This window comes from Panthera leo, chromosome D1, assembly GCF_018350215.1.
Source record: "Panthera leo isolate Ple1 chromosome D1, P.leo_Ple1_pat1.1, whole genome shotgun sequence".
In the NCBI taxonomy this organism is placed as follows: Eukaryota; Metazoa; Chordata; class Mammalia; order Carnivora; family Felidae; genus Panthera; species Panthera leo.
The window spans coordinates 88840007-88863830 of NC_056688.1; the positions used below are offsets into that span (position 1 = coordinate 88840007).

A 23824-nucleotide genomic window follows, 5' to 3' on the forward strand; every position below is an offset into this window, starting at 1 on the left:
GCGTGCACGTGTGTGCACATGCACCTGAATACCCCTTTATGTTCATTGCATCTTAATATATTTTTAAAATAAGATTTTTTGGGGGCGCCTGGGTGGCTCAGTTGGTTAAGCGGCCGACTTCGGCTCAGGTCATGATCTCGTGGTCCGGGAGTTCGAGCCCCGCGTCGGGCTCTGTGCTGACAGCTCAGAGCCTGGAGCCTGTTTCAGATTCTGTGTCTCCCTCTCTCTGACCCTCCCCTGTTCATGCTCTGTCTCTCCCTGTCTCAAAAATAAATAAAACTTTTTAAAAAAATTTAAAAAATAAAATAAAATAAGATTATTTGATTCAAAAGTGTGAATATATACGTATATATTATATATGTATGTGTTTTATATATATATCATTATTGCTGATTTTGAATTTTCTTCATTAGTGGTTTATATATATTAAAATTTTATAGTATATAATATATTATAAAATATAGACATATATTTTAATATATATAAACCACTAGTGGAGAAAATTCAAAATCACCAATAATGTAATGACAGTATTGTGGTTTATGTTATTTCAAAGAGCCCTTATCTTTTAGAGACACATAATGAGCAATCTACCGATAAAAAGATACGATGTCTGGTATTTGTTCAAAATAATCAGGTGGTGAGGAAGGAAGTAGGAGGTGCAGATAGGCAGAATGGGTCATGAGTTGGTAATTGTTGAAACCGGGTGATGGGTATGTGGGAATTTATCATACTCCTTTTTTTTAAAAAAGGGAGGTGTCTGTGGTCAAATAGTATTGGGGAAAACTGCGTACTATGGCCCCCTCTTGGAAACTTACAGTGCATCTTGGTGCTATATTTTATATCGCTGGAGAATAGGGACCATATGAGTGTGTTGAGAACCCATCCACAGAGCCTCGCATGGTGCCTAATGCTACCAAACACTTAAGAAATGGTTGATGCGTGAAAAAAAAACCAAGGAAGGGTGCTTAAAGTAGGGACACCTGTTCACCTCTTTTAACCTAGTGTTTCCCAAATGTATTTGTTTATGAAAAGTCTGTGATTGAAGAGCACCTTTATATTAAAATCCTTTGAAATTAGTATTTGGGGACATGATCTCAGAGCAGGTTATAAATAGTATTAAAACTGGGCTCCCAAGGTTCCAGTGAGTTGGTAAAGAAAGCCACCGGTTTATAGTCCAGGACTACATGGGCCATTTCCCGCCTATAAACTGTGTTCAAGTTCCCAGATGGCTGGTCTTGGAATCAAACCCATGCTGGCAGTCCATTCTCTTTCTTTTTGCCCCAAACCTTCTCCCGATGTCTTCAATTGGACTAACCCAGTATTCAAGTGGAAAACAAGAAGAAAAGTGAACAGGATACTTGGAAGGTGTAGGAATGCTCAATGAGTGGAGCCAGTCTCCTTTCTCGTGGTTGTGGCATCGTAGGCGAAGTAAGCCTAGGGGAAAAGTGAAGAAACAGATAAAAACCTGGACATCTCCTTGAGGAGGTCTAAATCAGGAGAAGGAATGCAGGAAAGGATTCAGCAGAAGAGCCAGGGATGGATTCACCTCCCCTTTCACCCCCTTTCCACTGGACTCACAGATGGACTCCATTGCCCAGGGATGGCTAGAACCCATTCAATGAGACATGGATGGAAGCGATGGTCCCATACCAGGCCTGGCTCATAACCACCCCACCACTACCACCACCAGACAGTGCTCCTACATGCTCCTTTTCCTTCCACTGATGGAATGGGAATGGCCCCAGCAGCGTTGAGAATTGCGGAGCCTCCATTAACATGAATCTTCCATCGTCCCCAACATCTTACCTATCCAAAAACCCTCGTAAGTGTTAGATGACTCAAAAATAAATCTCTATGTATTTGAGCCATTATATATGTGTTGCTGAGTTAATTTGTCACTAGCTAAAATTAGGCCACAAAATACGGAAAGAGAAAGCCATCTGAAAGGTAGAATGAAAAATGGGCTAGGGCAGTACCTGTAAAGCCAAGAAAGGACAGAATTTAAACTTGAGACATGCGGAGGTTGGCTGGGGGATGATGAGCTTTTGAGGATAATTTTTCTCTTTGATGAAAGGAGAGAACCATATGATGAAAGATCCTTTTCTTCTTGCCTACCTCCTTTCTTCAGCTTTGGACACCGTCAAATGAGGATTTAATGCCGGGATCTTCGGTAACTATTTTGTGACATGAGGCAAACCGCATTGAGAATGGAAGCTGGCATGTTAACAGTGGTACAGAAAGATGAACAGATTTTATGTCTATAACACTATCATTGAGCCACTGAACGAACTCTGGAACTACTTTTTTTCTGTACTTTTTGTTAATAAAAAAATAATAAAGGCTTTCTTTTAAAAAAAATAACGGTAACTTCAATTTTTTGGACCTGCTCTATTCCAAAACCTATGTTAAGCTAAATAGATGCATTGTTACACTGTGTACTTTAATTTTCACAATAATAATATACAGCATTAAATGAGTAACTTAAGCTCTAAGAGGTTGAGTAAATTGTCCAAGGTTACATAGCAAATGTGATATTGCATCCAAAGTAATAAGTTAAAAGAGCCAGACAAGTGCAAAGACCCTATTGCAAACTGGTGGATGGGGTTGGACCAGGAAAAGAAAAGCATTTAGTGGGTTTGGAGAGGGTACAATGGAGCTGGAGGGTGACTTTCTAACAAGACCATCTATTAAGATCACTCAGGTACCCTTGTCTATAGAGCTTTTTGGGAATATACCTGGTCAATGTCACCCCTTTCTGAAGTCCTTTTTTATTTACTACTCCTCAGCCAGTTCATTACAAAAATGCATCGGAGGGTGACTAGACTTTCTTTAACGTGGACTTACATGTTAGATTTTTACTGCTTACTTAGATTCTCCTCCACATATAGGCACATGGGAGAATTACCCTCTCTCAGCTCGCTTACAATTAGATGGGGTCATGTGACTAGTTTTAGCCGATGGGGTGTAAGCAGAAACGGCATGAATTATTTCTGAGCCAAAGCATTTAGTCACTGGTAAGAGATCCTTTACTGTTCTGTTTCCCTGATGCAGCCATTCTGTTAAAATGCAGGTGCCATAAAATCAAACCACACAGAATCACTGAGCTACTGCATGGAAGACAGCCGCTTTGAAGAATTGCCTGGACCTACAGTAGACTTAGTATGACAAGAAGTCACTTGGACGATCGCCTAATCCACTGAGATTTTAGTGATGTGGCCACTGCAGCATAACCTGGGATGTAACCTGACTAGTGCAACTTAATATTCCATCCTTCTCAGAGATGGTAAATATTGATCACGAGTGTTACCATTGCCTCATCTATTCTATATATTCTTAAGCCATCACTGAACTCTTCCCCACTGAGCTGTAAGGCTTCTGAATCTTTCTCATCACAGTGACCTAAGCAGTCACTACCAGTTCACCAGAGCTGGAGAGTCAAGGAAAACCCACCCAAATCCTTCTGAAATCAGCACAAAATCCTGACTTCCTACTGTGGCCTGCAAGGCCACCTAAGAGCTAAAGCTGACCCTCCTTCACTTTCTCGCTCGCCCACTCAGCTCCAGCCCCACTGGCCTTTTCTGTTCTTCAAACATACCAAGAATATTCTCATCTCAAACCTTTACATTTGCTCTGCCTTCTTTTTCGGAAGTGCTTCTCTAATGTTTTATACGGCTCAACTGTTACCTCTTCAGACAGACTTTCCCTTCTACCTTATTAAATTTACCCTGCACCCTCCCCCAATGTCCTCAGTAATAACAAAACACTGGTGTCTCTCTCTCTCTCTCTCTCTCTCTCTCTCTCTCTCTTTCCTGCTGTATTCCCAGTATTTAGAGTAGTACTTGATGCAAATAAGTGATTGGCCAACCCTGATCTAGACCATAATCATTTTGGGGAGAGAGGGTGGGTCTAGTTCCCCTTTGGTTTTTCCTTAGTGCTGAATCCATGTAATACGTACTGGAGATGTCCATTAAATTCCTGGCTGATGGTTAGAAGACTTTCTTTTCCCTTCCTATCATGGTGGGCTCATGTCTGTGCCCTTTTGTCCTCCCTCTACCACTCACACACTCTCCTTCCCCTTCCCTCACCACAACCTCCCCCAATTAAGTACAAGTTTCTTTCTCACCCACACAACGTCTTCTACAGTCACAGTCTACTGTGGCTGAGAAACAGTATCCAGCAATAAAACGGGTCTTGGCCCGGCCTCACATCCAAGTTCACTACCTATAACCTTTTCTGCAGGAGTTAACACCGAGACCCATCCAGACTTGGCTAGAGTGTTAGGCCTGTGCATTGGAGCCCAGAAGTTTTACCCGCTGGGTGTTTTGAAGAGAAGCAGCTGTTACCATTTGCCAGCTGAAGGGTTTTGCTTTTGAAATAGTCTATGAGGCGTGTTCAGGCAGAAAGGAGCGTTCTGGAGAAGGCCTGGGAAGGCCTGCCACTCATTTGGAGGGCCACACAACTGTGGGCAAACCATCAGGGATGTCTGGTTTCAGTAACAGTGCAGGAGAAATCATTGCATTCTTTGGGTATAATTGGATGCTAAGGGGGAGGGTTTGTAGGTGAGGTTAGGTAGTGAAAAAGAACATGGAATGCAGAATCACAGGACCTGAGATTAGAGCCAGAAGTCCTGAGTGAGAATGAGCAGTCTCTATCCTCCACCTTAGCAACCTTCCCTACTCTAACAACAACCCCTACTCTAACAACAGTTTCTAAAGGCATCTTCCCTCTAAAAAGACATTTATTGGAATAAAACTCAGTGAAAACGAGTTCAAACTCCAATTGGCTTAGCATTTTTGCTAGATCCAGAATCAGAAAGGGGTCGAGATGTTCTGTCCCTGCATCTTGTAATGGCAAGAAAGAGCTCCCTCAAGTAAAATAAAGAGGCTTGGGACAAGTCACCCAACCTTTCCAAGCCTGTTACTTCATCTGTAAAGGAGGAGTGAACTTTTCATAGGGTTGTTGCGGTAATTAAATAACATTGGCATACGTACTAAGTACCGGTGGTAGTGACCATGGTGGTAATTGTGGTGATGATGGCGGGGGTTCTGGCGGTGGTGGTGATGGTGGCAGTGACAATGGCATTGGTGGCGGTGACAATGGCATTGGTGGCATTGGTGGCGATACCAGCAGCAGTGGAGTGATGAGAATGAATTATGACAGAACTAAGAATGTTTAAATTGTGCTCAGCACACAGTAGTCACATAGTGAAGGAACAAAGGGAACAATTTTCAGGCAACCCAGGGACATTAGTCACCGTTTATACGCCAACTATGAATACGGCCAGCACGAATCGTGCTTAGATGTTCATCAATGCCATTCCCTTCCAGCCTTCCAGTAGACGTTTAGCTACCAATTCGTATGAAACGGAAAGAAAATGAATAAAGATTTTAGTTGCTCTATGAACTTAAAAGGAATACAACTGCATTTCTCTTAAACAATAATAGCGTATACGGTAGAGACTGTCTTACTTCTCTCACTTCAGTCTCTCACTTCCCCCCAGCTAGCCTTCCGCATAAAGCCACACACCATTAATTCAAATTTCACCTTCAAAAATTCACATTTCTAAATTAACTACCATTGAACTGTGGGCTTTGACCTATCGGCATACTGTTTTAACTTTCAAAGGTCTGCATCACAGCTGCAACTGACATGGATGTATCCGGAATCAAGAGGCATCCGGTCTCCTTGGCATTTCTAGGGGCAGTGGCCACACTGGCTATTTTATTTACCGTCCTTTGAAAGCCTTAGTAATGCTAAAAGCTCAGCACTGTAATCATACTTGGTTAGCTCGAGACTAATTAGTCATTCGATGCCATTTATTTGTCATGAAGATTGCTTTCCAAATTACCAGTTTATTTAGCCTTCACTAATAATTATTTCACAAGGGCTTTTTCACCACTGTTCATTTGCATGTGTAGAATTTACTCATTGAGAATGAACTAAAGATGGTTTTTTTTTTTTTTTTTTTTTTAGTTAAAGTTGAACTGGAATGGTGTTTGATTTACTCTGCCAGATCGCTCCTTCTGTGGTAAGCAGCCCCGTGTAGGAATTCAATGTTGTCCCTTTAAAAGCGTCTGGTGGCCTGCTGTGTTTATAATCCTCAAATCCCATGATTCAGTCCCACCTCCCCGCCTTGCTCCACACACTCCTGCTCACATTTGGTTTAGATTTGACTTTTTCTTTGCTTAGGAAGAACAAGATTTTTTTACTAGTCAGAAGCCAGCAGGCCCCCAAATTCAGGAAAAATAAACATACGAATCCTAGTCTGCTAGAGTGAACCATGCTCAAATTCCACCAGGTCTGAAAACGGTCACCCAGATCGGACGCCGCGGCTTGCACTTGTCTAGAAAGCGTCAGCTTGTCCAAATGCTGCTATCTATTGGCTCCTGTAATTCCCAAAGTCACCCTGTAAAGTATCTCGGGAGGAAAAAGAACAGGCCATTCTTTATTGGGAAAGGTATATATGTCAGAGACAGGGAATAGTCAGGAACTGAGAGTCTCGTAATGACAGCGTCTAAGACAGACATGTCCCTGTCCTCAGGTAGCTTAGCGGTTGGTGGATCACTGAGCCCTACCAGGAGGCCGGCCCCCCAGTAGAGTCCTGATGCCTTCTTTCACTTACTATTCACAACAGACTGTGAGAAAGGTCTTATGAACCTCATGTGGTAGATGAAATAACCCAAACTCCCAGAGGTTAAGTGACCCAAGTAAACTCACCGGGCTGATAAGGGGGTGAGCCACTGCTCAGACCTGGGCTTCCTCGGTCCAAGGCTGCCAGTCGTGTCCTGGACCCTGACCTAGTAGTGTAACCTCATGTTAAGTCAGATCAATTCAAGCTCTCTCTTCCAGTTTCCCACATCCCCTGGTTTCACTTAGAAAGGTAATTGGTGCAACACACAACAGATACTGAACATCTAAAATCAGTAACTTTAAGGACCTAAGCGTTATACAGTCTCAAAAAAAGAGCATGGGAATGTCTTTGTGAGACAGTGGTATGGCCAGTGTAGGGGGGAGGGGGTGGGGGGCGGGGAGTGTGGGGTGGAAAGACGGTGAGAGGGTGAGCGCAAAGAGGTGATCCAGGAATTCCCAAAGGTTGGTCCTGACTCAGTGAATTGTCAGGTCAGTTTGAAATGACTCACTTGTGGCATGGGGCAAACAACCTCAGTCAGTCCCTCACTAAACTGTCGGGAAGCAGGCAGGCAAAATATTTCCTCCTGGAAGAATTTGCATGGCCCCCTAACCTTTGTGAGGCACCTTCCCACTCCGTGCTTCATCTGCCGATTGTTACAACTTGCACATATGCAGCAGGGAACCAGGCTTCGTTGGAGATGGCCTCGTTGAGTGGTTTTTATATAACTTTTTCAAAGTAAAGTCCTTTGTGGAAATGAAGACTCCCACAGTCCTCTAAGGTTATCAAACTGATAAGCTTGGAACTTTTGTGCTTGGAATGGGGTCAGGGTGGGGGGAGGCACAGCCCCCGCTTAAGCCTTTGCTTTGATCTCTGTGTCTGTCTCTGAGGGTCTCCAGGAACCTGCAAGTTCTATGAAACGCGGTAAGACAATGTAAACACATCGTGGCAGTGAATACCATCCCATTTCACTCCCCTCTTGCAACAAGGCCCTGGAAGTAATGGGAGATCTGCGAGGTCACTCCTGGGCCAGTGCCCTTTCCAGGGAACTCACTAGGCCTGGCTTCTCAGGTGATTAAAGTCTGAAGATCTTCTTGGGGGGGGGGGGGGCAGCCTGCCCCCATGTGTTTCAGGAAGGCGGTGCCTCTTGGGGACAGACAACTCTGCCACTACGGGCAGCATTTTTCAAAGCGCCTGCTTTTCCGATAGGGGTCAGAGGCACCGTTCTCTTTCCAGCTGGCACCCCCCCTCCCCCGCCCCCTTCCCCCCTGAATCTTGAAACTGGCCACTGGTGGCTGGGGAGCAGGTCCCTGAGAATGCAGGAGGAGCAGCCTACACTCAAGCAGGCTCTCCCCAACTTGAACCCTTACACTGAACTGGAAAGCCTTTGTTATTGGCTGCGTGTTTGTCTCCCCCAAATTCATATTTTGGACTCTTAACCCCCAGTGTGATGGTATTTGGGGGTGGGGACTTTGGGAGGTAATTAGGTCAGGAGGGTGGAGCCCTTATGAAAGGGATTAGTGCCTTGATAAGAAGGACCCACCAGCAAGCTTGGTCCCTCCCCCACCCCATCTCAGTCTCCGTCTCTGTTTCTCTCTCCCTCTCCCTGCCTCTCTCCCTCTCTTCTCTTCCTTCCCTCTCCCTCTCCTTTCCTCCCTCTCTCTCCCTTCCTCTCTCTCTGTCTGTCTCTCTCCCTCCCTATCTGTCTGCCTCCTTCTCAGTCTCTGTCTCTCTCCCCCGCTTCATGTAAGGATAGAAGACAGCCCTCTGCAAACCCAGAAGACTGTTCTCAGCAGAACCCAGCCATGCTGGCGCCCTGATGTGGGACTTCCCAGCCTCCTGAACTGTGACAAATAAATCTCTGCTGCGTAAGCCATCCAGCCTGTGATGCTCAGTTCTGGCAGCCCAAGCTGACCAAGACGGTGGTGATAGCCACACAATTCTGTGAATGTGCTGAGGGCCACTGTATGGCTGCAATGGTAAATGTTAGGACATGTGTATTTTAGCACGATAATAATAACAACAACAATAACAGCAGCAAGAACAACAATAATAAGGAAAGTTCTATGGCTCACTATTTCCTAGGGGTCAAGTTCAAACTTCGTGGCGTAGTCTATGACCTGAGCTGGCGGGTGGGGGGGAGGGGGGGTCCTGTTTACCTCTCTGGCCTCCCTTCTTGCTGTCCTCCCTCAATATCTTCATCTAATTGAACATGCAAGCCGCTCTATGACATTGCCTGAACAAGTCATGTGCTTTCACTTTTCCCTGCTTAGTCACAATTTTGCTTTTAGTCATGATAGCAAACACATTTACGGAGCTTACTATATGCGTATATATATATACATATACATATATCTAGTGCTTAATATATGCAGGACTTTTGAGTCATTTACTGCTCACCAATCCTATGGAAAGGACACTGATATTAACCCCATGTTAGATGTGAGAAGAACCGAGGACTAGAGGCTAATTTACTTGCTTAAGGTTGCACAACGCAATGTACGAGGCCAGGCGTCCTGGTTCCTAAATCCTTGCAATTAATTACTACAGAGTAATGCTGTTGCTGGATGTCTTGTGCCCTTGCCCTTTCTTCTGAAGAATCCCTCCTCCTCCTTCAAGACCTCAAATATCACCTCCCTTGTGAAGGCCCCCTGGTCTGGTGTTCCCCAGGAAAGGGTGCAGTGCTCTGCGGGCTCTCTTCTCTCAGATGGATAGCAAGATGGCTATCCATAGCGATCTTCTGCCGTGGATATTGTCACCCATATTTCACAGCACATTTCTTATTGTGTGGTGACAGCCGGCTGGTGAGTCTGATTCCCCGCGAGAGTGTGAGGCCCCTGAAGATAGATAGGGCAGATCCTTTCCATCTTGATACTCTTGAGCGCTCGCTACAGGCTTGATGAATAAGGAAAGCTGCATGCACTTTCTCTCAATTTTTCAATTTCTTTCAACAAATAACAAAATCAAAAGGGAATTCCTTTGGCTCGGGAATTCTAGCCTGGCAAGAATTCAGTCCCACAGTCCCTGACAGCCATTACCATTTTCTATGTACCCCACCAGGCGAGAAGCCCATTCAGATACACTTTCAGTGGTCCACATTAACAATAAACACCGCTTTTGCTTTTCAAATGTCAAATCACTGGATGTTACAGGTAGATATGAGATTATAATGCAAAGTATGATTTTTCTTTTTTTTAAATTTTTTAAATGTTTTGTTTATTTTTGACACAGAGAGAGATAGAGCATGAGTGGGGGAGGGGCAGAGAAAGAGAGGGAGACACAGAATCCGAAGCAGGCTCCAGGCTCTGAGCTGTCAGCACAGAGCCCGACGCGGGGCTTGAACCCACGAACTGTGAGATCATGACCTGAGCCGAAGTCGGACGCTCAACCAACTGAGCCACCCAGGCGCCCCTCAAAGTATGATTTTTCTAACTCGAAATCCCTCCGGGGACCATCTTCCTCCCCTTTCTGAGATGTATTGGGGAGGACAGATAGGGGCAAGTGGATTAATGTTTGCTTAGCTAGGAGTATAAATAGGAGCGAGAGAGAGTGGGTGGATATTTGGTGGATGAGAGGGTAGATAAAATGGCGAATGGAGAAGTGGATGATGGGCACTGGATAGATACACTGAAGCACAAATGTGGCTGGCTGGCTGGCTGGCTGGCTGGAGAGGAGGACAGTATACAGATGGATGGATGTAGGGTTATGAAGAGGTGTGGAAAAGTGTATGGGAAGGTGGAGGAGAAGTTGTATGGGAGCGTCATTGGAAGAATAAGTGGGAGATGGATGGCTAGAAGAAAGGATGTGCCGTTGGACAAGTGGATGGAAGGGGGTGGGAAAGATGCAACAGCCCTGTAGGATGTGAGCAAAGATGGGTAGAAGATGAATGGGCAAGGTGGAACGATGTTTGGGAGGATGAATGAATACAGGTGACTGGATGGATGAATGAGTGGATGGGTCCAGGTGCCAGCCTGGGACTGGAAGATGACACATGGGTTGGAGGAGGGAAATGGCAGTCCCCTGGCTGGCCATCCTTAGCTTTCTCTGAGCCGCCCTGGTTAGAAGGAAAACTCCACTTCGCTTCTCTTTCAGGGGAACAAGAGTGCGCTCGTCCTCTTCCCCTGGGAAGAATCACAAGCTCCCCACCCCTCCTTGCCACCGTGAGCTGGGGAGCTCCACTACCCAGTGCCGGACCTCGCCCCCATCCCATCTCCTGTCCCAGAATATCCAGCCCGCCGGTGAAATCCGAGAGATCACTCTCCAGCCCCATTCACAGAGAAACCTAGCGGAGAGGAGGGGTCGGAGGCTCAACCCAACCGGGCTAAGGTTTCAGGACGGGCCATCCCCTGGCCCGTCCAGAGGCCGCCCTTCCAGCGGGCCGGGAGAGGAAACCGGTGCGTCCCGGGGCTCACGGGCACCCCCGGGGCCCCCGCGGCGCCCGTTAAGGCCGCCCGCGTTTACGGTCTCTGCGCGGCTCGGGGCGCGGGGCGGGGGCGGAAGGGCCAGCGCAGGCGAGGGCTGCTGCGTCTTTAAACCTCTGCGGGCTGCTTAGTCACAGCCCCCTCGCTTGGGTGTGTCCTGCCCTCGCTCCCTCCCTCCCTCTTAGGTCACTCTTTCAGCCCTTGAATAAAAACTGCACCCAACTTCCCAGGCGCCCTCATTGCCCAGCCGGACCCCAGCCCCCGATAGGCTCGGGCCGCCCAGCTCGCCCCGTGCTCCGCCGGCCCCCGCCCAGCGCACCGGACCCCACCCCCGGCGCCCCGCGCTCGCCCCCTCGGTTCGCTCTCACCATGGACAAGTTTTGGTGGCGCCTAGCCTGGGGACTGTGCCTCTCGCAGTTGAGCCTGGCGCAGATCGGTGAGTGCCTCGGGGGCAGCGGGAGGGAGTGGCCCGGGCGGCCGGGACGGACCCTGCAGCCACCTGGCTGAGTGGGCCCCCGGGGACGGGCGGCCAGCGGGCGGCCAGCGGCGTGGACTTGGTGAAGGAGAGCGGGGCGAGGATTTGCGCTAAGCTCTCGGAGTGTGGGTTGGTGCGAAGCACCGTTTTGTTGAAAGGAAAAGAGAAAGAGCGAAGAAAGTTGGCCGGGCCGGCTGCCGGCGCGCAGTTTTGGGTGAGGTCGCGGGTGCCGGAGCACAAGGCAGAAAGTAACTGTACTCCAGGGTGCGCGCCCTGTGTCTGGACCAACGGGCTCCTGTGCCCAAGGGCGCTGGAAGCCTGGCTGGGCTGTCCCCGGGCAGGGCAGGGCTAGGCGGGGCAGGGGCCGGGGCTACTGACCAGGTGGCCACAGAGGTGTTGGTGTGAGAGCTGGTGGCAATGAGCCTTCCAGAAAGGGGTGCCGGCGCCCTGCGGCTCCCCACCCCGCCTGGGTTCCAAAGCTCTTACAGTTGGCTCCAGTCACTGACTAGCGCTTGTGGGAACTTGAACCAGCTCTGTGAGGTTCTGGGTTTCCACGAGGTGCCAGCCTGGGGCAGGGAGTGTGAGGTGGAAAAGCAATGACTGAACCAGCTACTCAAACCTCCTGCTCCTGCCAATCAGTTAGGGGAAATCCAGACAGTAAGGTGGCTCATATTCCCAGCCTGGCAGCCTCAGAACAGGGAGGGGGGGAAGCCTGGGCATCAGGGTCGTGTTAGGGACCCTGGACCTGGGGCTGCCGATACCCCCGTCCAAACAGGGGCTGTATCTTTCAGTGGCTGTGGAGTGGGTGTCGGCATGTGAGGTAGTCTGGTGAGACCGAACTCCAAGCGTTCCTTCCCTTTGTCTATATATGTACAGATAATTACATGGCTGATTTGCTTATTGCTAGCAAAATTAATTCTTCTTTTAAGAAGTGCCAGCTGGGTCATTAAGACAGCTCAGCCTATGGTTAATTCTGCTCGGCAAGTATTTATTAAACCCAGCTCTGGGGGGTACCAAGAAAGTAAAGATACAGTCTTACCTGGATCCTGCAGACTGGGAATAAGTGGGGATCAAAGATTCAGATTCCTGAAACACAAAGAATAATAATGATAATAATCATAATAATAGAAGAAATGACAGCACCAGCCAGCATTTTACTGCACGCTTTCACTGTGCCGGGCACTGTGCTCAATGTTTACAAGTGTTGCCTTATTTTGCCCTCACGGTGGCCCAGCGAGAAGCGTCCTGTTACTAGCCCGGCTTCAGGAGGGAAACAAACCGAGACTCAGAGAGGTTAAGTAACTTGCCAGTTCTCACACAGCCAGAAGGATTGGTGCACATGTGAACCCAGGCCCATTAGTCTGTGTTTAGTGGGAGTACGTTAGACTGTATGTATGGCACGGGCATACTTGGAAAGAGTCTGGGGATGGAGGGTTGAGGTGGACCCGAGGCCATCGGAGGCTTCCAAGGCGACCTGAGCTCCAACAAGTCCTTGAAAAGCAAAAACACTTGGGACGCCAGAGAAGAGAAAACCTGGAGTGCAGAAAGAGCCCTGGCCTTCTCTGAGACCTCCAGGGAACTTTATTTGTACATTACCTTCTGGTGATGTCTTCTGCTTTGTTTCTGAGGATTCTGACTCCTGACTCCTTCCAACCTGCCTCCCTGATTCTTCTTAAGGGTCGCATCCCCAAATATTTGACACCATCCTGACCCAGAGACCATGGGTTCACTCCTGCTCCACGTTTTCATGCTCCTTTTGGGAAGCGTCATTTGGAGGAAGCACAAAAAAGTGCCAGTGGCAGTAACTGCCTGGGCCTTGACTTTCATGGGCTTGTAACGTTGTTTGGAAGGAACTGAGACTTGGAAGGGAGATGCGACATCACAGCAGCTTGGCTGGGCAGGCAGAGAGGGGAAGGAGGCAGAGGAGGGGGAGGAGAGGCAGTACTTTTGCCCCAGGATCCCAGTTGGGGGTGGGGGACCTCCAGAAGACAATGAGGAAACTTTGGAAAGGAGCAAGGCTTTGGGCAGGAAGAAAGGGTCCGTCCTTCATATCCGGAAGCAAAAAGTAGAGAAATGGCCAGATGAAATTAAGCAACACTGGACAAGAAATTAAGTTGGAGGACACCGTGAATTAGGTGTCATATGCAGGAAGTAGAAAGTGGCCCTGGGTAGAGGACAAGTGGGATGAGCCCTCCCACGTCTGGTGTCTCTTTTCCCCTGTGGGCCAGAGGTCACTGCTGGGGAATTGCGCCCCTGGTGTTGAGAAAGAGCGGTACATCAGAGAGCTCTTGGGGGTGACAAGTGCCCTTCTGCTCCCTGGGAGTATTAGAGACCCCTCTTCCTGGGAGTTAGGGCTTTGGCTGTGTTTTCCCAGGGGGAGAAGCAAGAAATCCATCACTACTGAGGTTAGCATCAATTAATTCAGTTATTCCCCAGATACCCATTGGACATCTCATTTCCTGCCAAGGCGCCGTGCCAAGTAGGTGTGTGTGAGGCTGGCGGCCAGTAAGAAATGGTTCCATTTTCTTCCAAATTGCCCCACGCAGAAGCAGCATGGGCAGCATGAAATTCTTAAGTTATGACAGATCCCCTTCCATTCATTCAAAAAGTATTTCTTGACTCATTGTCATAGACTCACCAATGGGGACTCCAAGGACCATTTAGAAAAACCCTTCTTTTTCCCATGGAGGAAGCAGACCCTGAATAGGAGGGAGGAGTGACTTTCTCTCTCGCAGCAGACTTAGGGCTGGACATCTTCCATCCACGGGGCTCTGAAATACCCCCATCACCAAGGACTCCACCTCTGTCCCTGGGGTGAGCCTAACACTGGTTTCACACCCTAAATGCTACCTTCCACATTCACTACAATTTTTTATTTTCCTCTATAATATACACGGTTTGAGCTTAAGATAAAGAATAATGGTATATATTTCTTACCACAAAACAAAAGTGCTTCTCGAGGAAGAGGCTCTGTACTGTCCTAGGGCCTCTAGGGCCTCCTTGGAGGATGGCTAAATCCCTCAGAGTTAAGAGCACCCCTGTTGTAAAAGCCTGACGCTCCTATTGCAAAGTGGGGTTCTAAGTCCCAGGAAATGCATTTACTGAGCACTGGCTTTGTGCTAGGCATTCTGCCAGGGGGTTTGAATAGATTATTCTATGGAAGCCTCATGACGTGCTAAATATGTTTAGTTAACCCCATTTTCTAGATCAGGAAACTGAGACTCAGGGAGGTGTTATGACTTGCCCAAGGACACACAGCTAGTAAATGGTGGAGCTGGGATTTCCCATTGTCTAACACCCCCCCCCCCCACCCCGTGTTGGACTCCAATGCTAACGCCCCTTTGATTCACTGCTTTGGAAATTGCATGCGTATGTCGTTCCCATATCCTCCCCATCCCTTGTGACCAGCTAACATGAAGCCTGGTGTGAATGGCTTTCTCGCTCCGCCTGGCAGGCTGTGGACTCCTGGCTGCTCTACCCTGCCCTACCCTGGACTGTCTCTCCCTAGGCTTGGCCACAGCTGTCAAGAGATGCCAACCTAGTTATTTGTGACTAAAATAAGTCAATTCCCTTATCAGCGTCCAGCTGCCCTTCTAGACATGCTCTCATTTGCAGGCTTGGAAAAAAGGGAGAGGCTGTTCCTTGTCTAAGAGACAAGTTAGGGCAATGTCCTCTGCCTGAAAATGAAAAAAGAGGGCCTGCCTGCGGAAGCCCTCACCCCAACTCTGCCAGCATTTTGGATGCGTTGACCCAGAAAGCCCCTCCTCACATGCTCTCTGGAAACCTTCAGTGTTTGTTTAGCAGACTGTACGTGCCCCAGAGAGGGAAAGTCTTGAGGACCCGGGTGGCAGGCTGACATGGGTTTCTACAAAAGTCAAGGATCTTAAACTGAAAGGCAGAGTGGAGCAGTCTCCCAGGTGGGATTTGAGATCAGTTTGCAGTGTCCAGGCTGATGGTTCCAAGCTGGGGTTCCCTGACAGAGTAGAGGTGGGCTGGTGCTGTATCTCCCCATCACTAGGTCCTGGCTAGGGCTGGGTCTGGGCTGGGGCTGGGGCTGGGGCTGGGCTGGGTCTGGGCTGGGGTTGGGGCTGTGCTGAGGCTGAGGGCTGGGCTGGGGCTGAGGCTGGGCTGGGTCTGGGCTGGGGTTGGGGCTGTGCTGAGGCTGAGGGCTGGGCTGGGGCTGAGGCTGGGCTGGGGCTGGGGCTGGGGCTGGGGCTGAGGCTGGGCTGGGGCTAGGGCTGGGGCTGGGGCTGGGGCTAGGGCTGGGGCTGGGGCTGAGTCTGGGGCTGGGCTGGGTCTGGCCTGGGGTTGGGGCTGTGCTGAGGCTGAGGGCTGGGCTGGGGCTGATGCTGGGCTGGGGCTGGGGCTGGGGCTGGGGCTGGGGCTGGGGCTGGGGCTGGGGCTAGGTCTGGGGCTGGGCTGTGCTGGGGCTGAGTCTGGGGCTGGGCTCGGTCTGGGCTGGGGTTGGGGCTGTGCTGAGGCTGAGGGCTGGGCTGGGGCTGAGGCTGGGTTGGGGCTTGGGCTCAGCTAGGGCTGAGCTGTGTTTCCCCAGCACCTCTGTTTCAGCCAACTCCACCCAGAGTCTAAAAAGGAAGTGACTCTTGTGAAAGAAGAGATGAAGCAGGTGGCAGATGCTGACAGACAAAGCATGTTTCTCAAAGGGGATCTTTTTTGCTTCAGAAAGAAATTCTGGGGGATTGCACAGTGAGAAGCAGATGAGTCAATTTCCTTTGTGTCCCTGCTTGAATGGGAAGCACACTAGTGTTCTTTAGAATCATCAGGGTAGACTAGTGCCTCCTACCTTAAATTCAAACCCCACTTTTCACCCGCTGAGCAAGTTGAGATATTTTCTTTAAAAAATGTGCTCTCCCAGGGGCACCTGGGTGGCTCAGTCGGTTAAGCGTCTGACTTTGGCTCAGGTCACGATCTCGCGGTTTGTGGGTTCAAGCCCTGCTTCGGGCTCTGTGCTGACACCTCGGAGCCTGGAGCCTGCTTCGGATTCTGTGTCTCCCTCTCTCTCTGCCCCTCCCCTGCTCATGCTCTGACTCTGTCTTTCAATAATAAATAAACGTAAAAAAATTTTTTTAAAGTGTACTCCCCCAAAGCTGGCCATCAAGGGTTTGGGAAGCCAGACCAATCCGGCAGAGTTAGGAAGGGGTGTTTCCTAGTCTGTGGTTGTGGAATCTGGCTTGGCGTGGATAAAGTGATGGTGCATGCCAAATTTTCTAGGATAGTCAGGATTTCAAATGTGCAAATGTTCTACCAGTTGACGCATGGTGTATATTTTGACGAAGTGTCTATATACTTTTCTACCAATAAATGTATAGCTTCATGTGATTAGAAGTCAAAAACTTCGCAAGCATCTTACATAAATGAATTCACATCCTTACAACTCCTTAATCGAGTGCCTGATTACATTGATGTCTGTTTCCAAAAATGTGTGCTTTGGAGAGAAATATTTAATATTCCTCTGCTCGGGGCGCCTGGGTGGCTCAGTCAGTTGAGCGGCCGACTTCGGCTCAGGTCACGATCTCGCGGTCTGTGAGTTCGAGCCCCGCGTCGGGCTCTGTGCTGACAGCTCGGAGCCTGGAGCCTGTTTCCGATTCTGTGTCTCCCTCTCTCTGACCCTCCCCCATTCATGCTCTGTCTCTCTCTGTCTCAAAAATAAATAAACGTTAAAAAAAAATTTTTTTTTAAATATTCCTCTGCTCTACACTTCTTGATCTCTCCAATATGTGAAGTACCAAGACAAGCTATATATTTGACCCTTGCTTGCTAGATGTGGGCATGCATCCATTGTGGGTGTGCTTCTAAGTATGTATGTGTCGGAGCCCATGTGTCTACACGTAACGTGAATATTGCTGGTCCGTCCTTAAGAATTGATCAGGTGTTTTCTGTGGGTCCCACACTATGCTGGGTACTACAGAGGAATTACGTGTCTGAGGCTGGCACTTACAGCCAAGAACCTCGGGGTGCTACAGATAAAGCATATAGCACTGATCGATAGCCGGGCCATTTTAGACTGTGAGGCTAACAGCATTTCTGAGCTGAGACCGAAATGCTGAGCTGAGCAAAGGAGACTGGAAGAATCCATGGAGGAGAGGAAGTGGCAATAGGGACAAGATAGGATTTGAATACGTGAAAAAAACAGAATGAAAAAGGTGTGTGTATTTCTGTTACCCTGCTATTAATTTACCTGCTCTCTAATATGTTAGTCAACTAGACAGTGTATTCAGCAAACGTCTACCCCATGCCTCCTCGGTGCACCAGGTAGTTTAGGCACTGGGGGGGCCCATTGTCAGAAGGCCACAGTTCCTCACCCCTGACTAGCTAGCTCACGGTGTATGTAGTATTATATGGTTTCCTAGCTAATGGGCGACCGTGTATCTCTGGCTTCCACATGCTGGATTCTGGTAGTGCACCTGCCCTCCCGGAGTTGTGACAACCAAAAATGCCTCCAGGCTTTGCCAAATTGGTGGTGGTGGTGGGTAGAGCCATCCCACGTTGAGAATCTGGTGTCATAAGATGGCAGCCATTCCAGTAACCTCACCTCTGATTATGTGGTATCTGGTTCTCATAGGGCCCCAGTTAATTAGCCTTAAAACCCCACGATAAAACCATGCAGGGAGGCCTTTTTATCTTTTGGGGCCACACTTCTAAAAAAGGGGAAAACCCAAAACCATCCTATCTTCTATTACCCGTCCTCTTCAGCACCGTGGGAGCCCTCTGACATCAGGGATTGTATAACATTCTTTCTTTTTCTTTCTTTCTTCCTTCCTTCCTTCCTTCCTTCCTTCCTTCCTTCCTTCCTTTCTCTTTCTTTCTTTCTTTCTTCCTTTCTTTCTTTCTCTTTCTTTCTTTCTTTCTCTTTCTTTCTTTCTCTTTCTTTCTTTTTCTTTCTTTCTTTCTTCCTTCCTTCCTTCCTTTCTTTCTTTTTCTTTCTTTCTTTCTTTCTTTCTTTCTTTCTTTCTTTCTTTTTCTTTTCTTTCTTTCTTTTCTTTGGTGGTCCCAGATCCGAGGGTTGGTCCTAGCTACTGGTAACTGTTGAACTGAAATGAATATCCAGATATAGAAATAACTTTGTCTTGTGTACAGAAGCATGCCGGACAACATGCATAGGATGCAAATACATCTGTGTGTTTATGGTAACAGTGGAGATGGCTGTTTTGCTCAGGGCAGGGCGGAGAAGGGCGCTTGGCCAGTCAGCTGCCCACCACGGGGTTCTTATTTGGTCTGCCCCAAACAGGGAGATCACCCGTCTGTTTGTGGTTTTGGTGGCTGCTTGCTGTGGCTGGGTACGTCTGTCTGAGGACAGGGTTACTAGATTCTTGGGCCAAGAAGGGAGTGGGAGCCAGGCAGATGATGACTCCAACCCCTAAATTTAAGCCTCAAAATAAAACACTCCCCAGCAGCAGCCCACTTGGAGGTCCGGTTATTTTGGAGATGCTACTCCGAGGTTGGATTCCTTGAGCACCCTCCTGACCCCCCTGCTTCTGGAAGGTGAAGGTGGTGGCAGCTGGAAGAGAAGCTGAAGAGCTTCACAGAAGATTCTTGCCTTCTCTGTGGGTCTCCTGCAGCCCCTGAAGGGGCAAGCCTTCTGATGGGGAAGCCCGATGTCTGATGGGAAAGCCACACTGGAAATAGCAAACCGTGCCTCCTCGCCATAGAGCTCGCCAAGTCTGGAGTTGCCCACACCTGGGACAGGTCCTGCCTACCCAGGGATCGTCTGCCCAGTGAGACTCAGACATGGGGGAGGCAAGCGAGGAACGAGGGGAGGGTGTCGTGGGGGAAAAGAACATCCCGAAGCCAGACCTTCCCGAGTGCTGTGCACTGGCTGCCTGGGTGTGTCCACCCAAGGCAAGTGGCCCTCCTAAGTGCAAGTGTGGGCAGACAGGTCCTAGGTGGGTGGGGAGGGCTGAGTCACCGAGGAGGTGATTTGCAAAACTCAGGCCCCAAAACTCTTCCTCGAATCTGCAGCACTTGAGAGTATAGGTTAACTGCAAAACTCCAGCCGGGAGAGACTATTCCCATTTGCTCTGGTGTCATTGCCAGGGTCCTCTGGAGGTGCCTCTAAGTTCGTCTTTCTTCCCCACAACCTTTCTTGACAGTTAGAGAGAGCTCTTGTACCTTCTGCACTGGTTTCTTTGCAGTGCGTTGTATAGTTCTGAGATAACGATCACCACAATTAGTAACAATAGTAAATACGAACTGAGCGCTAGCCATGTGCCCGCACCGGGACCTTCTGTTTCCTATATACTCACCTTGTTTAATCCGTACGCCAACCTTATGAAGTGGTGCTGGTATTATCCCTCTTTTAAGCCATAGGGAATTTGAGTAATTTGTCCACGGCTACAGAGCTGGTAAGTGATGGAGCTGAGATTCGAACCTAGGGGGTCTGGCTACTGGGCCCAAGCTCTCAGTCACGGCATTACTGCGCTTCTCTTAGTACACGAAAATGTCAGGGCCCCCAGAAACCCGGATGGCGATAACTGGTAGTGCTCTGGTTGTTTTCATACACTCCATTCGGGAGTCAGGTGTGGGTTGGGCCACAGCGTCCACACAGCTAGCTTTGCCCTCCCCTTCGTATACATGATATCAGAAGAAGGGGCTGCAATTGCAAATACGAAGAAGAAGAAGTGGCCATGGAAAGTTCTCCCCATTCGTACTCTGAGCGACTCGTTCATTCCAATTCCTGCATAGAAGTTCTTCTCTCCTCTATATGGTGGGGAGTTAGGGAGGGGATAGGATCGACAGGGATGATGGGTTGAGTTATTTGTTCATTATCACTTCATTACGTGTCCCCCGGATGAAAGGCAAAGGTTGCTTCTTGGTGCTTCCCCACCATCTAGGACTTCGGCTCCCGAAGGGACAAAGCTGGAAAAGGAGTCAGTCAAATAACAGGAACGTGTTTGCCCTCAGTGCAAGGGTCCTTGGCCCGGGGCCTTCTCTCTACCAGCTAGAATTGATGAGGGAAGGAGGCAGCTCAGAGAGGAATCGGGAATCAGGCTGCACTCACCCTGCATGGGGAGGTGGGGGAGAGGGGCAGGGTTTCCTCTGGGTGCTTCGCCTGAGAAACAAGCCACCCAAAGAAAGCTGGAGGCAAAGCCCCCTGGGGACGTCTGACGCGGTCTGTAAGAAGGGACCTGTGCGTTCGGCCTGAGCTCGGAGGTTCATCAGATTCCTTACTTGTTTGAGTGTCACTTGAGCAGGTCTGCAATGCCTTCCATGACACCAGTCGTGGATCTGGGCAGCACCTTTTTCCACCTCCTCTCTCAGAGAGCAGCTGGCGAGCCATCGGGGTGATGACAGTAAAGCATCTTCCCCAGTGCTCATCATTGTGCAACTTGAGATGCCCGGGAGAAACCAACACTTTCATGTGACCGGTACCTGGTCTCCTGCCTCCGATCTAGAAGGTGGTTTCTGCCCAGGCCCCTGCCCCCAGTCTTTACACACTCCAAAAGTAATAAACGAGGAACTGCCATCTGCCAGTCACAAACGCTGGCATTGCTGAGCGTGAGGTTCGAGAAGCAGAGTCCAGAAGAGCTGCACACTATCTTACAGCCTGCAGGGGACCGGTGGATGTCACTGAGTCAGGCCCACAGCCACCGGCTTGTCGCACGGTCACGTTTTCCTGCAAAGGGAAGGGCACGGGTTCGGGTACCTACAAGAGTGCTGTTCGCACAGAGGTAGACCAGACTTGAAGAGGGAATCGGCACTGTCCTAGAAGTCTTTTGTGCAGAAGTTCATCTTTGAGTGGATCTTCTGTCGAGGACAAGTTGTCTTCCTAGTGTCAGCCTTGGAGGTCAGGTACATCCCTCCAGACTTCCCAGAGTGACTTTTACTCTTCTCTGTTGTCTTGTTCCTCCCTGATAACTCACGAAAACCCCACAAGCGTATCTCCATCTAAAAGAAAGAAGTGCAAGGGATGCCTCTGAGCTGTGTACGGCCATCTGTTGTCTTTCACTGCTGAACATATAAGCTCGTTACAGAAAAGCTCATGCTTTATGTACATTATATACATTTTTGTATTGCTGTCGTCCCCAGCTGTCGGTTCTGCAATTAATGTAGATGCTCAATAAATGTTCAATGGCTGGGGCACCTGGGTGGCTCAGTCGGTTGAGCGTCTGACTTTGGCTCAGGTCGTGATCTTGTGGTTCATTAGTTTGAGCCTCGCATCGAGCTCTCTGCTGTCAGCTTGGAGCCCACTTTGGATCCTCTGCCCATCGCCAACTCTGTACCTCCCCTGCTCACACTGTCTCTCTCTCTCTCTCTCTCAAAAAAAAAAAAATATATATATATATATTGGATGACTGACTGAATGAATGAAATTTCTAGATTTGGCAAAGTAATCTTTCTCATTTACCTTCAGTGATTTGTATAGGTTGCGACTAATTCTTTTTCATCCTTTTTTTTTTCTTTCTGGTCTATAGAAAACTTTTCGTTTGACTTTTTCTAGTGTCCCTTGTAGTGATCCTCAAACCTCCTTGAAATTGTTTTTCTCTGCATTCTCCCTCATTTGAGTGTATCTTTCTTGAAGTCTGATATGTCAGGCAAGGCAGGGGAGGTTCCCAGCTCATTAGGTTTTGTACAGTAGGACAGGGATCTTGATTTCCTATACATCTGTCTGCTGCTATGCTCCAGCCCTCCCTTCCAAATCTGGTCTCAAGTATGAAAAACCCCAAGCCTCAAAATCATGTTCTCGGTGACACTTAGGGAAAAGATGTTGGCTTTTGGCCACTCTGTTAAAAGAAAAAAGGGAGTTGTTTCTTTCAGTGGTTGAAAAGCCTTCCATTCCAAAGACCACTTGGGCCAGACCAGAGGTTTACTGTGGTGCAATGGAAATGGAGTTTGGCTTTGGAGGAGTCCCGTGTAGAAGGAGTAAGAGCTGTGAAAAGAGACAGACCTCAGGTTGATTCCCCCCTTTGCCACTTTAGGGTGGCGTGAGCTCAGGCAGTGCACGTGTTAAGTGTCTAGAACAATGTTTAGCATGTGGTTTCTAGAGCTAAGTGTCTGGTGCATAGAGGTGCCTCGAAAATAAAAATGGCTATTATATTATTATGTTCCAGTTTGCTGAACAAATCATTTCACCCCTGTTTACCTTTAATTTTCCATGCCTAAAATGAGAGGGCTGGATTCGAGTTGATCTATAAAGTCCTTTGCAGGCCTCATGATCTATAAATCCACCTCTCCGTGGGCCACGAACACCTAAGCCTCATAAAACTTAATGGAAAGAATAACACGACTATAATGCAGTGCCAAAAAAATAAAAATAAAAAAAAGTGATGCCTGGTTTGTATTAAATGTCAGCAGTGAATTATTAATCCATGCCAGCAACAAGTCTATTCATCCAGTGACACTCTGAACCTCAGGGGGCAAGCGTGGCTCTCGGGAACAAGGTGCCTTGTTCAGAGGATTCCACTGGTTCCTCTCAGTCACTTGGGAATGGGCACATGAAGAAGCTTGGGCCAGAGAAGTTAGGAACATGTCTTAGTCACACAGCTAAAGATACAGGAAGCCAGTCCTGGGATTACCTGCAGGATCTGAATGCAATACCCTTTACCTTAAACTGTAGTTAAAAAACAAAACAAAACAAAACAAAACAAACCATTGTGTCAAGTGACCAGAAAATCTAACTCATGAAGAAGAGGAAAGATTATGTCCTTCACTCTCTAAGTTCCATGAGTAACTTGGATTTCTCAGCCTTCCTCAAGGGAATGCTATAACGTGTTGGTGCAAAACAAACCATAATATTCAGCCAAAGCAATGCGTAGAGGGTGAGCTATAGTAGCCTATGGAAAATAACTAGGGTGGCAATGGGGGTCTTAAAAAAAAGAGCAAACAAAACATAATATATATGTGTGTGTGTGTGTGTGTGTGTGTGTGTGTACACACACACACACACATATATATATATATATATATATATATATATATCTCCACACAAACATACATACATACACACACAAGGCATGGGGCAAGGCAGACTTTTGAGATGGCAAGTTGCTGCTTCTACTGATAACTTTCCAGATTCCTGCTAAGATATTTATTTCTTTTTCATAAAGCCAGAGAAGCCCTTTTGCTTAGGAAAAGAAAAAAAAAGGAAGGAAGGAAGGAAGGAAGGAAGGAAGGAAGGAAGGAAGGAAGGAGAAAAGAGGGAGGGGGGAAGGGAGGAAGGAAGGAAGAAGTAGTGAAGAAAAGGAAAAAAGGAGGTCATAAAGATAGCACTACTTAGGAGCTTGCCAAAGTGGGTCAGAGACTAAATGCCCTGTCAGGGTTCTGACCTTCTGTCAGTCACTT

General features: G+C 48.3%; 1 protein-coding gene across 18 annotated transcripts in view; it reads left to right on the plus strand.

Moving 5' to 3' along the window:
- Nucleotides 1-11270: 11270 nt before the first annotated feature.
- Nucleotides 11271-23824, plus strand: part of CD44 (CD44 molecule (Indian blood group)) — a 91782-nt gene continuing 79228 nt past the window's right edge. For 2 of the 18 annotated variants that reach the window (XM_042905766.1, XM_042905767.1), the window contains exon 1: nucleotides 11271-11488. In XM_042905766.1, coding sequence (XP_042761700.1) covers nucleotides 11422-11488 — 67 coding nt within the window. In that variant the 5' untranslated portion in view covers nucleotides 11271-11421. The remainder of the gene's footprint in view (nucleotides 11489-23824) is intronic. The other 16 variants (XM_042905769.1, XM_042905770.1, XM_042905768.1 and 13 more) reach the window with 15 other exon arrangements.